Source organism: Neodiprion lecontei, chromosome 2 (genome assembly GCF_021901455.1).
Source record: "Neodiprion lecontei isolate iyNeoLeco1 chromosome 2, iyNeoLeco1.1, whole genome shotgun sequence".
Lineage (NCBI taxonomy): Eukaryota > Metazoa > Arthropoda > Insecta > Hymenoptera > Diprionidae > Neodiprion > Neodiprion lecontei.
In genome coordinates, this window is record NC_060261.1 from 4,044,871 (window position 1) to 4,058,812 (window position 13,942).

Here is a 13,942-nt window from a genome sequence, read left to right on the forward strand (position 1 = left end):
GATTTCGGGCGTGATTGGGAATTCGGGGGTCGGGTGGAACGCCGTCGTCTTCCTCGAGGTCGAGCGGCGCCTAGGGGGTCTGCCGCAATCAGGGCAGCCGCGGGGCTTCCTCGAACCCCATTCCAAGGGCACCACCGACTCCTGGACACCCCGAGCTCCCGTGACATTCCCATTGTCGTTCGGATCCTCGTAGTGCATTCACGAGCAATTACGCGGGGCGGAGTAATCCGGTTACGCGTCTGGGACCCGGACGGATCCGCGCCCTGCATCCTCTCTTTCCTCCGAAATTCGTCCTTTGCCTCCTACCGCCGCAGGATCAAAGGACCTTGTCCTTCCGCGCGAATGCCGTCCCTTCGACTTTCGAGACGACGCTTGCTACAGCACAATGACCCAAGCTCCCTCTCTTGTCGAGATAACTAGCTCGTTTGGCTCACTCTCGTATCGGAGAATATCACCATCTTCGATCACCTTAGATTCAGCCGAGCATGTCACTCGAGTGTTTCGAAAGCCCGGACCTGTTCTGAACCCGCTCTTGAAGCATCCAACCTGACACTTCTTTTATATAGACTCATTGGATACCATGAACGGATCCGCACGTGGAATAGCTTTTTCCAAAATTTGAAAAGTGATACACGCGGGCTCGGAGATGAAACAATGATTAAAGCGGCGATTTCTAGAATTGTAGATTTTGGTCCGGAATGAATATACCGATCACGTCTCCATTGAAACTGGACAAAAAGCAGAGCTATTAAAATTTAGTTATTACATGGTTCAATTTGACATCGCGTCAGTGGCGAAGCGAAACTTTGGGGGAATGGAAGGTTGCGGGTTTGCGGGGGCGATCCACTTCGAGGGAACCCCTTTAGAACGCGAGCCGCAATTCCGCTTTACGATTGCTATTGTGACGAGTTGAAATCTTTGTTCCGTGAGTCAAAGGGGCTTTGAACTAGTCACGAAGACCGTGAGTGAGGTGGCTAGCCGGCGTGTACATGTATGAGGTACGATTGTATACAACGAGGAGGATGAAATGAACGTGAAAAATTCAAGACACGTGATAACCGGACGTCTGTATAAAGAGAAACAGGAAAAACCCGCAACAAAACCGTAGCACGAAATTGAGAAAAGTAAAAATATGAAAGAGAGTCAAGATGAAAATATATCGAAGCGCGAAAAAGGAGGGTGAGGGTCACGAGCAGAATGAAAAACGCGACTAATTAAAAAGCGAGAATTTCAAATTAACTGCTGGGGGCAGGAGGGGGGGGGGGCGGGGGGAGGGAACCAGAGTTATATGAACTTCGACCTCCAGATCGGCGGACCCTCCGGCTTTTACACCCCCCGCTAGCCATCCGCTGTACAAATCATGACGCTCTAGTGTATAATGTGTATAAACGTTGAACAATACTGTGAAAACGTTAGCTGTGCAGCCGCGATGAAAAACGAAAATTACTAGGCAGAGACGCCCGAGCTGGTATAATTGCTCTTGCGGACTGAAACAGGTTGTTGCTGCTGCTGCGTTCGAGGCGAGCCTTGGAGCGTTTAAAAATAAAATAAGTGAAGAATTGGGTGGGTTAATTTGTTAAGGTTACGGTAACTGAACAGGACATCCAGTGACCTTTAACGTATAAAATGGGGAGAACTTCTCCAGAAGCTTTCCAGGACTTGTAGGATCACTGGATTTTTTCTATCTTATAATAATTATTACCGTGGACAAACTGCGATTGTTAAAAATTTTGATACTTGATATACCGAACTTTAAATGTATGGAATAAAAAAAAAAAAAAAAAAAAACGCCGGCGACCTTCGACCCCAGAGTCCTGAGCAGACGCTGTATGACCAGGACCCATAAGCGACCCCCGGTTACAGGGTGCAAATCACGACGGTGCAGTAGAAGCATGGTACATATAAGCAATAAGTACAGAGCTAAGTGAGTAACTAGACTCAACGCACGCGACGAGGAGATAGAGGCGGGGTGGACGAAACGCACGCGACGCTGCACCCTTCGATCAGGGTCCGCAATCCCCGTCCCCATTCCCATCCCTCGGGCAGGAAGTGCGGGCTCCGAACTGCCGGGCTCCGACGCGATCCTGAGGGAGTCGGGGGACACGGATCGGGCAACAAGTCAGTGGGAAACGGTGCGTAGAGCTAGCGGTACGCGCGTGACGTATAACGGCGAAGGAAACGCGTCGCCATCCCCCAATTCGAATGGCTCGAATGCGTGAGCATATGGGGGAGAGACTGTATTATGTCTTCACCAGTACACACACGGCCACGTGCCAATGCGTGACACGTTCACGCATCGTCGGTTGTGTTTCGACTTGATCGTCATCCCCCCGAGTTACACTCCACGGTGTTGTTCTCCGACGATTTCCTTCCTCCTGGAAGGATCAGCCAACCAACCCCGGGTCGAAGAACTCGGATAGCTACCTCCATCCCTCATCGGCAGTTACAGTCTTCAGTTTTTTGCGTAAAGGAATCGCTGAGTGTGAAACATCCAGCAAGTAGATACTTGTCGATGAAACTTGTCATGAGCCTGGAATTACGTTTCAAACCATGAATCGCGATTCGGTACGGTCTCCATCTCCGCATCTGATTGATCATGAAAATGAGGCGATACGTAGGTGCTTAAGTGCGTGTAAAAAGCCCAGCCATATCCGCCACTCGTGTCACTTTCAGAGAGGCATGTAAGAGCGATGAATCTTTCGGACTGTTGTACGATTCGAGAACGAATCAAGCCGAAACTTTCGTACATATATACCTACTTTCCTGGTTGGTTCGTTCGATTGGCTGAACAGAGGGGTTCTTTTCGAAATTGCCTCCCATATATATGTATACAACGTTTGTCGTTTCAACTTCTTTTTGCGATGCTTCTGTAAAAGCCGAGAAATCTGTTTTCTCTCAAAAAGGCATCCACAGCCTCCTCGTCAACAACTTCATGCGCGTCGATCAAAGTCGCTACATCAAGGAGCAAAGAACGGGAGAAGAATAAAACCGGGTTATCTCATGGTACGCGTGTAAAAGAATATTTCACAAAGGCGTTTGGAACTAGAGCACTGAACGCTGTGTTCATTTCCCTAAATCCATGCCCTATTCTCGATTCGCCAATCTGGTGACCATGTTGGGTTACACCTGCAATGGGACAAACAATCTCAGCTAACACGGGTCGAGTGGAGAGCTTATTGCTGGATGGTGTGATGCAATTGAGGTGTGACCCGGGCACCTGATTCCGAGCAAAGGATCACGCGGAGGCACAATGGTCTGCCATACATGGCATGGAGCGACGGTAGCGGGGACAAATCGTTCGCCTCGCAAGAAGTCGAAAAGCGTGATTAGCCAACGAAGGCTGTTCTCCTCCGTGTCGGTGGTACTCCGGAGGGGCCGATCGTTACCCAAGAGTTGGTAAGATAGTCACGCGATACGCGATGAGGCGCGTAAGCCGTCAGCGAGGCACGCGCCGACGTGGGGCGTATAATTATCGTACAACGGTGAACCGACTTTGCTTGGTCTCTGGGGCCTCGACTTGGGTCGAAAAGTCACGCTAGTAGTCGAACCTCCCTTTCCCCTCCTCGATTCTGACCCCACGAATGACCCCTAGCAGCTCCGCGGCCACTCTTAACCATTTTTCATTCTACACCACTGACTCGGGGCGAGCTTGCTTCGACCAACTTCCTGACCTTAGGCGCCCTCTTACCTGCAGTAGGTACTGCTCAACGCTTTGCACACCCCGCTTTTGTACACCCGGATACCTGCTTCCTGCATACGGATGTCCACACAATCTGGGGTGCATATTTACCTCCGATGTTTAAACACCGCAAACTTCACCGTGTTAACTAGCAGGTCCAACTTGATTTTTGGTACCAGATTTCTACAGAGTTATTATGGGCAAACCAAAATTTCAGTGAATTAACCCGCATTAGTTGTTGTCTATACCGTTATTGCAGTTCAACAACTCCGCGTAGTCATTAATGGAGAAGATTATTTTGAACTATGATTTTGCTATTCAATTATCCGATGCACTTTGCCGTTCCTGAGACCAATGAAAAAATATTTGTGTTATCCTCCTGATGTACGGGATATTTACAGAATCACCAGGTTTTCTTTGATCATGTAACGAACATCCTGCGAATCTAAGTACTTCTTGAAACGGTAGCTCAATGATTCTGCCGATCTTGATGTGATCCTACAACCGTGGTCGATTTCTGGCTGAATATTCTAGTTCCAATGAGCACCACCGAGCTGCTGATCCAATTGAGTGACTACCGGGAAAATCGATTCATCAAATTGTTGAAGTCGGTCAGTTCTCGTCCCCAAAAGTGTCATCGAATCCGAAAACAGTGTTCAGTCAACGAGTTTGATCAGAAGGGTGAAGGTCTGAGGTGCTTCTTGGCCCCATCAAACATAATTTCTCAGTAGGAAATTCTCCGTTGAAAAACCGTTTGCGTTCAAAAAGGTCGTCGGTGTTTGTCTTTGAGAGTCGATTGTTTTTCTGGATTGAACCAACCGTCGAACCCGTCACCGGGGTGTAAAATCGTGGGGAGGGGGATGGAAACGCCCCGGGCAACCGCGACGGGTCTAATTTCATAAGCTCAGTGACCGCGAGATGGGGGCGGCGTAACGGCGTGTTCTGCAAAGTGTAAACGCAGTCAGCGAGACAACAACAAGGCCAGGGAACGGGATGAGGTACGTCCTTTGGCGCGATTTCGCCCTTTCTCGCTCCTCCGATGCATGCGGCAAAGGGATAGGAGGAACGGGGGTGTGGAAGCTGTTTATAACAAACTGCCCCGCGGCTTGCAGCTCTGATCTCTCCACCGTGATTGCGAGTTGTGCCTTCAACAGGGCACAGCGCTGCCTCCGGCGCTCCTCGCCCGTCGAGGCGTCACTCTCCACACCCGTTTGCATGCCTCGGGCACTCCGCGACAAAGAGGTCGCGGTTGAACGCGCCACAAAGCGTCGCGACGCCCACGCCCTACTCGACTCGGCGAAACCCCCGAGACTCCTATCGCCCCCGCCCGACGTCGCGACGCCCGAACTCGATTCGCGAACCAATTCCCAGACCGTTCATATTCGACCTCAAGACTCTGTGACATGGTTTTCGGAGTATTTTTAATCGTAAGATATGGTACGAATTTTCCTGATTCTCGACGATGATGAACTTCAAAATCTACTAGATTTTTTTTTTCAGATTGGCAAAATGGGAAGGAGAATTCGTTCGTCGCAGAGCACGATCTCGGTCGAGACGTGAGCGTGATTCCAATTTGGAACACATTCTTTTAGTTCGAATGGTTTATACAATACCAGAACTGGGGTTGAACCAAATTTTATGATTAAAATCACCTGTCTGAAGGGATTAAAATGCATCTCATAATGGTGTTGATAAATAAACTCACCCTGGCCAGGGGCTGGTGAAGCGGCGTGACTCCAGCCGCCTTTGTACGAACTGCTGGCATCTGAAACATTGTAAAAGTAAATGGAATTATTAATAGAAACAATGTACTAGAGTGTAAAATTTTCTGTATCAAAATCAACCGTCTGAAAATAGGTAAAAATAAAATATTCTTACGTTGACAATATTAGAGTGAATTTCTCGACCGATCAGTAAATAATTAAAAATTGGACTTGACGATAATTTATCAGTTTGTAGACTAATTGATATATCCATTCGATTATGTCGAAAGGATGTTTAAAAGAAGTCTGAATCTTGGAGTCAAACATGAGACATGACACGCTTTCCACATCTTGCGAATACCTTTGCTATTCGAAAAGCTCGATCCAAGCTTCTCAACAGTGGTGACTAGTCAATTGAGATCGAATCACGACGATTGGCAAGCCTGGAGTCAGAGTACCGTCAATTTTACGACCTCAAATGTCCTCGAAAACGTTGAGATCAAATCAAATTCACAATAAAACATAGATATCGTACAGTAGTCGCATAAGTTGAAATAGCGCATTGGAAATCAGGATCAACGAAATCATAGTTACCCCAATATTACAGTTACTCTTGACCATTGGTTGACTAGAATGAGAAGTCATTTTACAGACAGATTGTATGTTACATATAATCGGTTACTTTGAGTTACCGAACTAGCAGACTTTGCGTACTCATGATTGTCACAAGGTCCCGACCATTGGCTTAAAAAGTGCCTTTCTACTTCTCTCCAACCAGTCGACTGTGTGCTTGGTCAAGACTTTAAGGAGTCTCCGAAGTGTTGGAAGATCATTGTTATCGCTGTTTCCGCGTATGTGAATTCAGCTGAGCATAAGTCGAGATGGGTAAAATAGGAGCGAGTGCCGACGTCTGGGGAATTTCTATCTATGAATTTTCCCAAGGTTCGAGCTCGTCAGCCCGGGGGGCATGTTTGCCAACAGATATATTTTCATTTGGCAGATATTGGCGCGCCGGGGATGTCCCCTCGTACCCCAGTGTGTACATACGCGGTGCCAGGACGACAACGCCGAGTTCTTCCCGGCTACCGAAGACCCGGCTAAAGTCCAGGGTGACCTTCGGAGCAAACACTGTCCGCCAGTGGCTCCGATCCGTCCCCCCCTCCGAGTTCGCCTCTTTCGGTCCATTAATACAGCCTCGAATTTCACGTGTCGCGACGAGGGGGATGGTGCAGGTTACTCGACAACTATAACAATACATGGCCACGGCATAAGAAATTTCCTCTTCTTCCCCTTCTTTGCTCTCTTTCTCTCTCTTTCTGTCTATTCCCTACGGGGAATACCAAAATCCGGGTAATCCTTGCGGTTATAATATTTTCGAGTGGTCCACTTGACATTTTTCCTCGATGGGTTCGCGGACTTACGGGATTACGATATGTGTAGTGGAGGGTATGATCGACCGATTGTTTCGCGATGATGAAAGATTTTTTACGGCAGGGGAAAATCTTCGGGCAGAAGGTATGCAGGATTATGATCGTTGCGGTATACGCTGAACAGGATTAGAATCAGCAATATGAAATGGACTCTGAGAAGGAAGACATTTCAGGTCGATATCTCCGATTTGATTTCTTTTGCAACATGTTAAGGTAGACTAAAAATTAAGCGACACGTATTTCTTTTTTATCCGCCATTAAACACTTTAAGGGGGTGAAACCACCCTCCAAACTAAGGCATGTCGAGGGGTGATTTGGCAGTTTCACCCACAAGAATATAATTTTTTTTTTCAACCTATCCAACTGGGAAAAGTTTTCTCATAACGAGAAGTAAAAAAGGTAATTTTGTCAATTAAAAAAAAAACAGAAACTGCCAAATAGCCCGTTGACATGCTTTTTTTAGTCTACTAAAACATATTAAAGAGGGAATCAAATCGATGAGATCGACCTGAGATACCTTCCTTGTGAGTCAAGAGTTTGTTGTTTAATATTCAGCTGCTTGAAAAAAACCATTCGATATTTTTTTTTCAACGGTTGCAGAATTTCTCCGAGATCGTCGAGTGGAGAAATAATTTTGGAAATTCGATTTGCATAGTCGGTGTAAGATACGCATAACACACCAACCGGAAAGATAAGACTGATGATTTCGTTCCCCTTCTGCACGTATAAGATGAAAGCCGAAAGAGCGATGTTTGGTTTTCTCGCATGGTGTTTGCGTATTTTATTTCGACACGTAGGCCAAAAGGCCAGTTTTACGGCTCACGTATGGGGTCGTAAAAATCGAAGGCCTGTCTTCGGCCGGCGGTAAAAGTCAACCCTTACATGTGTACAAAGAATCGCAAAATGGTAACGACTGTCCGACCACGAGTCACAGAATGACGGGAGAACAATGAATTGACGAGAGAAATTTCGTGCCTCGTCTGATTTCCATCGTGAAAAATAAAATCACGTGGCAAAAATTTCCCCCCTTCCTCCTTGGACAGAAACTATTCCGCGAACGTAATTTTATTACAGCCGAGATGACCCAGCGTTAATTTGGCATTCGTGACGACGGAGACGACCGAGTCTGCAGAGGTCAAGCCAAGGTCAAACGACCTTCCAGATGTCATATGTATGCGCCTATCTATGAGCGAATGAAGCGTCGGCTAACGACCGAATTCAGAGGGTCGTGTGTCGGGGCAGCTTTTTTGGGGGTCTCGATGCCGCCACCGCCGCATATGATGCATTATGCTGCCTACGTCGTCCGGAAAAGTCATAAATTGGTCCAGTGTGAAAACTCACTGATCCGCGTTAACCCCCTTAAAAGGTTAATTCGAAAATCAGAGCCTCGATCACCGTGTGCTAATAAGCGTTATGTGTACAAATGATCGCCTTTTTACATAGACTGAGAGGAATTTTTAGTTCCGGTTACCGCTCGGTCCTTGACTATTTTCATTATTTACCACAATCGAAAAATATAGTTTTAGATAGAAAATGATAATTAGTTTTCTAGCCGTTACCGGAAAGTCTGGTATCCGTTGCTATTCTTTATCATTACGATCGCCGTTGATATATTTTCGCGTAACTGTTGCGAAAATTTAACGCTCGTGCAACGATAAATTGACGTTAAAGCCTTGTTTAACTAAAAAAGTAGAGTAAACCGAAGAAACTGATTCAGCGTTGCAATAACCAAAAAAAGGATCGACGATAGCGCAAAATGGTTAGGCGTGCCTCGTTTTTTGTAATTCCAACAATATTCAAACAGTTTTTTTAACGATACCTGTTTTACTCAATTTTTCTGGTTACTGTAACAAATGAAATTTTTCTCAGTGTATTGAGAAAAAATATATATATATACTGTCGCAGAATAATTTCGCCATGCGAGTTGGATAGTTATGTCTTCAGAGAAGGGAGCTTCGGTCGCGTGTGATTTTTGATATTTTTATTGATTCATTGTTTTTTTTTTACCTGTTCTTCTTTTTCCATTTAACTTTACCTTCAAACTCAAGTTTCTGAGATTTATGCGTGTGCATTACAATCGTACGTACCGTAACGAATATTTTTTCAGGTTTTTATTTTAACCGGTATTATATACGGGAATCCGTTTATCGCCATCCGATCTGGAGAACCGACGTAATTTGATTCACTGGTATGATCAAAGGGAAGGAATTTTTTTTTTTTTTTTCGTCCTATCTTGGTAACAATCTGCAGAAATAATCGGTCACTGAATTTCAGTTAGCTTATCCTAGAAATTCAAATCTCACGTCAGATACGAATCGCGATCACGTGTGGCTGTATGGTAATATGTTAAAATCTATGCAGCTTGTCCGGTGGGAACGAGGATTGCTGCGTAAAATTATGTATCTAATACCAAAACTATACCCGAATAAGTATGAAACTGTATGCATTAACATTGTAGGTACACCTTGAAAATTAAGCAATTTTTTTACAACTCGGGACTGTAAATACGAGTGAGATGTTAAATAAGATATAGAATGATATCCAATATTTGTAAAAATATTATATAATTATTAATTATTATTGAAATTGGTTTTAAACTCTCCCCCAAGTTTTTTTTTTTTTTTTCACGTTACGAAGATGTATCAACGTAAATGTGACGACACGTGCTAGTTTATGTGGTGATTTACACTATTTTGCATTAAAACTACACGTTGAAAATATTGTGTGGCGGTTAGCAAGTTCAAACATTCAATTCTACTGAATAATTACCTTTCACCCTTTGCTTCGTCACGATGACTTGGAAATTTTTTTACCTTGACGGTACTGAAAACCGTTCTTAAACCGTTTTGTCTGAAATTTCTTTACTCGTGATTTTAATAAGGCAGATTCAGAGTAAAAAGATAACATTTTTACACCACAACGTTTCATATTAATATTTCCGTAGGTGAAGAAACTTAAGTGTAGCCAAATTATCCTACTTTTATATTTAATTTGAGACGCAAGGTACGAAGAGATATATTCAATTACTAATATATTGCCGCAAAGAAAGAACAAAATATAGAGCGTGTAAAATACTCCTATAAACAAATAGAATTTAAACGTTATTATCAGAACGAAAAATATCTGAATAATATACTGTTAATAATATTCTGTCAAGTGAACATTTCTTTCTATTATCGTGTTATGCAAAATTGTTATTTTGTTAAGTAATTTTTGTAAATGCTCAAGAAGTATATCCGCCTATTCTGTCTTTTATTTTTTATCTTAATTTCTTTACTTTATGTCTGTTATTAATTATAACAAACATTGTTTCTAATTTTTTTATTTTGTACGACCAACCTATTTACGGGCATGTTTACGCCTCCTGTAGGTCCTTACGTATAGGTCCTCAGTAAAGAAATATCTAAATAATATACTCTTCTTACTTATACGAAAGAAAATCTCTGAGCTCAGATTCTTCTGCTTACATAAAAAATTATTCATCCAAAGTCCGAGCTTCGAATCATCAAATTTTTTTCATCACGAAATTTTAATGCTTTGCGAAATTCCGGTGACAGTAACATTTCACTTATCAAAATGCAACATCCCCGTGCAGTGTATAAGCCTCTCTCTATATATATATGTATAAGTCAATCCCTTATCTTTCGTAGTTAAGGGCTATCTTGTTTTCAATAAAGTACTGCGGTTGATGCTGGTAATAACTGAAATATATTTACACTATTTACACATGTTCAAACGATTCAGATAATTACAATATGGAATTATGCCCAGGATTACCTGAATCAACAACTAGTACTTATAATTATTAACTTTGTTTGATTATAAACTTTAGCGCCAAGCGCTACGAGCCTTTTGCGTGTTTCTGTTTGAATTACGCAGTTTCGACTAATCAGCATGACGACCGCTGTCTCTGGCTTGGTAGGTGTGCCGAGCGGACGACCTCTGATAGTCGCGCTGTAGTTTGGATTAGTCTCAAACTTACATATGTATATTACAACTACTACTAACATATATTTTGTAAGATGTTTATTACAGGCGTTCCTTTTCAATAATTAATCAAGAAATTCATCTCGCACGCAACTCTTACAAGAAGAAAAAAAATATTTAACACGAAAATAAGAAGCGTCAGCAATTCACCCTGAGTTAATAATTTCTACGATTCGCTGATAAGCTTGCAAGCTTAAACCCTCGTCCCCGGTTGTTCCTTGATTATCCGTAATACTCACCTGCGAACAACATCGATAGATTGGTGAAGGCCGTGGTCCTTGGCAATTCCGCAGCAGTGGTACCGCTGCTTTTTAGGTCCAGCATCGCGGTCGCGATGACCGGAAGGTCAAAGTTGAACCGCAGTCCTCTCGGGGAATCCTGACGGTCTCTTTATTATACTCAAAACAGTCCCCTTAATGTACGTGTGTAAATTTTCACAATAATAATTTTTTTATTTTTATTTTTTTTTTTTTTCCGTCACGCAGCACCGCACCAGGAAAAAAAACAACAACAATAATAATAACAATAACAACAACAATCAACGAACCCGCAATAATAATAATAATAATAATAATAATAATAATAATAATAATAATAATAATATATAATTAATCACGCGGTACGATGATCCCGAAGCACACAGAATTGAGAAAAAACCATGAGAATTAAGGGTGTTTCGACACGTACAATAAGGATAAAGAAAAAATTCACGTGCACAGCACAATTCATTTGCAGCGGGCCAAGGTTGAGCCCAGTCGGCAACGTAGGTGTGAGGACATGATCGTGGCTTCCCGCTCTTAGTGACACTGGAAGTTAACCCCGTGGTTGCCTGGCGCCGCGGAAACCCGGACCGCCCCCTCGGCGTCGCGACGCCGAACGTAGGCGGGGTTTCACACCCGTCGAAGCGGCCGCGCGCATCCCAACTACTTCCTAATCAACCCCCATGGAACACGAGCAAGACGGACCGAATCCATGCAGCCTGCCCGATGACGGGACGGAAGACGGGGAGAGGAGTTGCTATAGTCACCGAAGCGACCTATCAACGTGTCGCCCCTCCGATCCGAGTAAGACGATGCAGGGAAAAGTAAAACTCCGAGATCTCAAATAAGTACGGGAAAACTTACAGAGATACCGCTTATCAGCGGTAGGTAATGTAGATATACGATCATTTTAGATCCCAAGTCGAATCACGGATCTGGTATATTCATATTCATTGCTTCGTTCGTTCATTTATAATATATACCTTGACGATATTTCACCTTATTCCATATTATATTCGCGAAAAAGAGAATTCATCGTAAATTTCGAGTATATATTCGACAGGGTGAGATCATTTGTTTTTTTTTTTTTTTTTATTATTTTTATTTATCAACGGGATGTTGAGTTTCAAATAATTATACTGGTCTTTAACTAGGCTTACACCATGATATAAAACCAAGAAATCACGGATCTATAATCCCGCGTCGAAATTTTACAGCTAGTTTGAATCGATCTTGGCTCTTCGTCTCTTTGTATTTCAGCTAAGCCGATTCGAATTCAGGCCTCATTTATACCCTCAAGATCCTCTGACAGCTCATTGTTAGTTTGACTCGACAAATCAGTCTTGAAGTTTTTAAAATTTTTAGATCGGAATCAACTTCGAGATCCTCGCATCTCAGTTGCAATTAATTACAGAATCTCGAATACATGGAATTCGAGAAAAGAAAAGTTTAAGGATTAATTGAGGACTAAAACCCGGAATATTCTTAAATGAGTCCCAATTTTGGTTCTCATATAATAATTCATATAGCTGTACAATGTACTCAAAAATCGGAGGCTGCGATAAGAGCTGGAAAGGCCGATGAAGCGATTTGAATTATCTTTTTTCAGCAAGAATTAATAACAGTTGGAACTGTGACAGATCGATTTCTACGAAGTGTTGCTGTAGGTCGGGGTGTATACGAGTAGCGAAATTTTATATGGTAATGAATTCCGTGTCGTTAATTTGCAGCGAGCATCAATTCGCTTGGATTAGAGCCACGTGTAATTATTTCCGCATTGCATGTGCGAGTCTATAATGCAGAGAATTGTTCCGTAAGCTGCAAAGTGTGACTTTACTGATTAAGAATTATTTGAAATTCGAATTTTTAGGAAAGCAATAAATCGTTTACCTAGGATGACGGAAAACGGTGAGTTCGATTCGTTTCGTTTGATTCTTAAATCTTTATGATTATTTATAAATTCTACGAACAGTTGAAGTTCTGAATCTGAATTTTTTTTACAGTATCTCACAATACAGGGTAAAATGACATAATTATATCATCACAATTTGTCGCATCTGAGGTACCTTGAATGTTTTATTCGATTTGGGGCGAGGTTGAAGTTCCGAATTTGAAAAGTTCCGAAAGCGCCTAATTTTGAACGTTTTGGTGGCGAAACTTAAAGTAAAGAAATCAAACATTGATTTTAATAACTTTGTTCGTTAATACCGAATAAACCAAGTCTGAACTTGGGTGAAAGTCTATAAATACGTAAGTCAAGCCTCGGTCATAAATTTCGTCTGGCCGTTACGACAGCTTCTACTGCCTGCCTGAGCGAACGGCGACTCATTTCACTGCGCATGGCCGAGACCATCACTGACTTTTATCAATTTTTCTCCAATTACAGAATTCCCGTGATTTTATTTACCGAGTGCGATTCGTCATGAATTCATCTTTGCAACGAGAATCCATGAAAATTTGGCATAAATACTGACGATAAGTAAATTGAAACAACGGCAATCCAAAGACTGCGCATTAAATTCAACCCTGATCCAAGCGTCTTCATTAAATTTCTTCACTTTTTCTTTTCGAGGAAACAAAGAGATCGGTTTCATGCTTTTCAACGGATCTCAAACATCAGGCTGATTCAATACGTTTAAAATCATTGCGTTAGATTCTACACTGAAGTTTTGCCGGCCACGAGGTCAGCTTTTACTATTTGATTCTCGGTTGCACGATAACTATATAATTATACTATGAATTAGGTGATCTAGGCTACTTTCCATTTTCTCTAGACAATATGTTTGCATTGTGTGTGTATTTTTTTTTTTTTATAGAAAGAAATGCAGCTTGGTTTGAAGTCGGGGTCGATGTGTATGTTTTTCATATAATTCGAAATAAAAA

General features: G+C 42.7%; 1 protein-coding gene across 3 annotated transcripts in view; it reads right to left on the reverse strand.

Moving 5' to 3' along the window:
• Positions 1-13,942, reverse strand: part of LOC107223892 (transcriptional regulator ERG homolog) — a 44,931-nt gene that overhangs the window by 8,097 nt on the left and 22,892 nt on the right. For 2 of the 3 annotated variants that reach the window (XM_046732935.1, XM_046732934.1), the window contains exons 1-2: positions 11,039-11,246; positions 5,385-5,444 (exon numbers count right to left, since the gene is read on the reverse strand). In XM_046732935.1, coding sequence (XP_046588891.1) covers positions 5,385-5,444; positions 11,039-11,123 — 145 coding nt within the window. In that variant the 5' untranslated portion in view covers positions 11,124-11,246. Of the gene's footprint in view, positions 1-5,384; positions 5,445-11,038; positions 11,247-13,942 lie in introns of those variants that run through there. The other variant, XM_046732933.1, reaches the window with a different exon arrangement.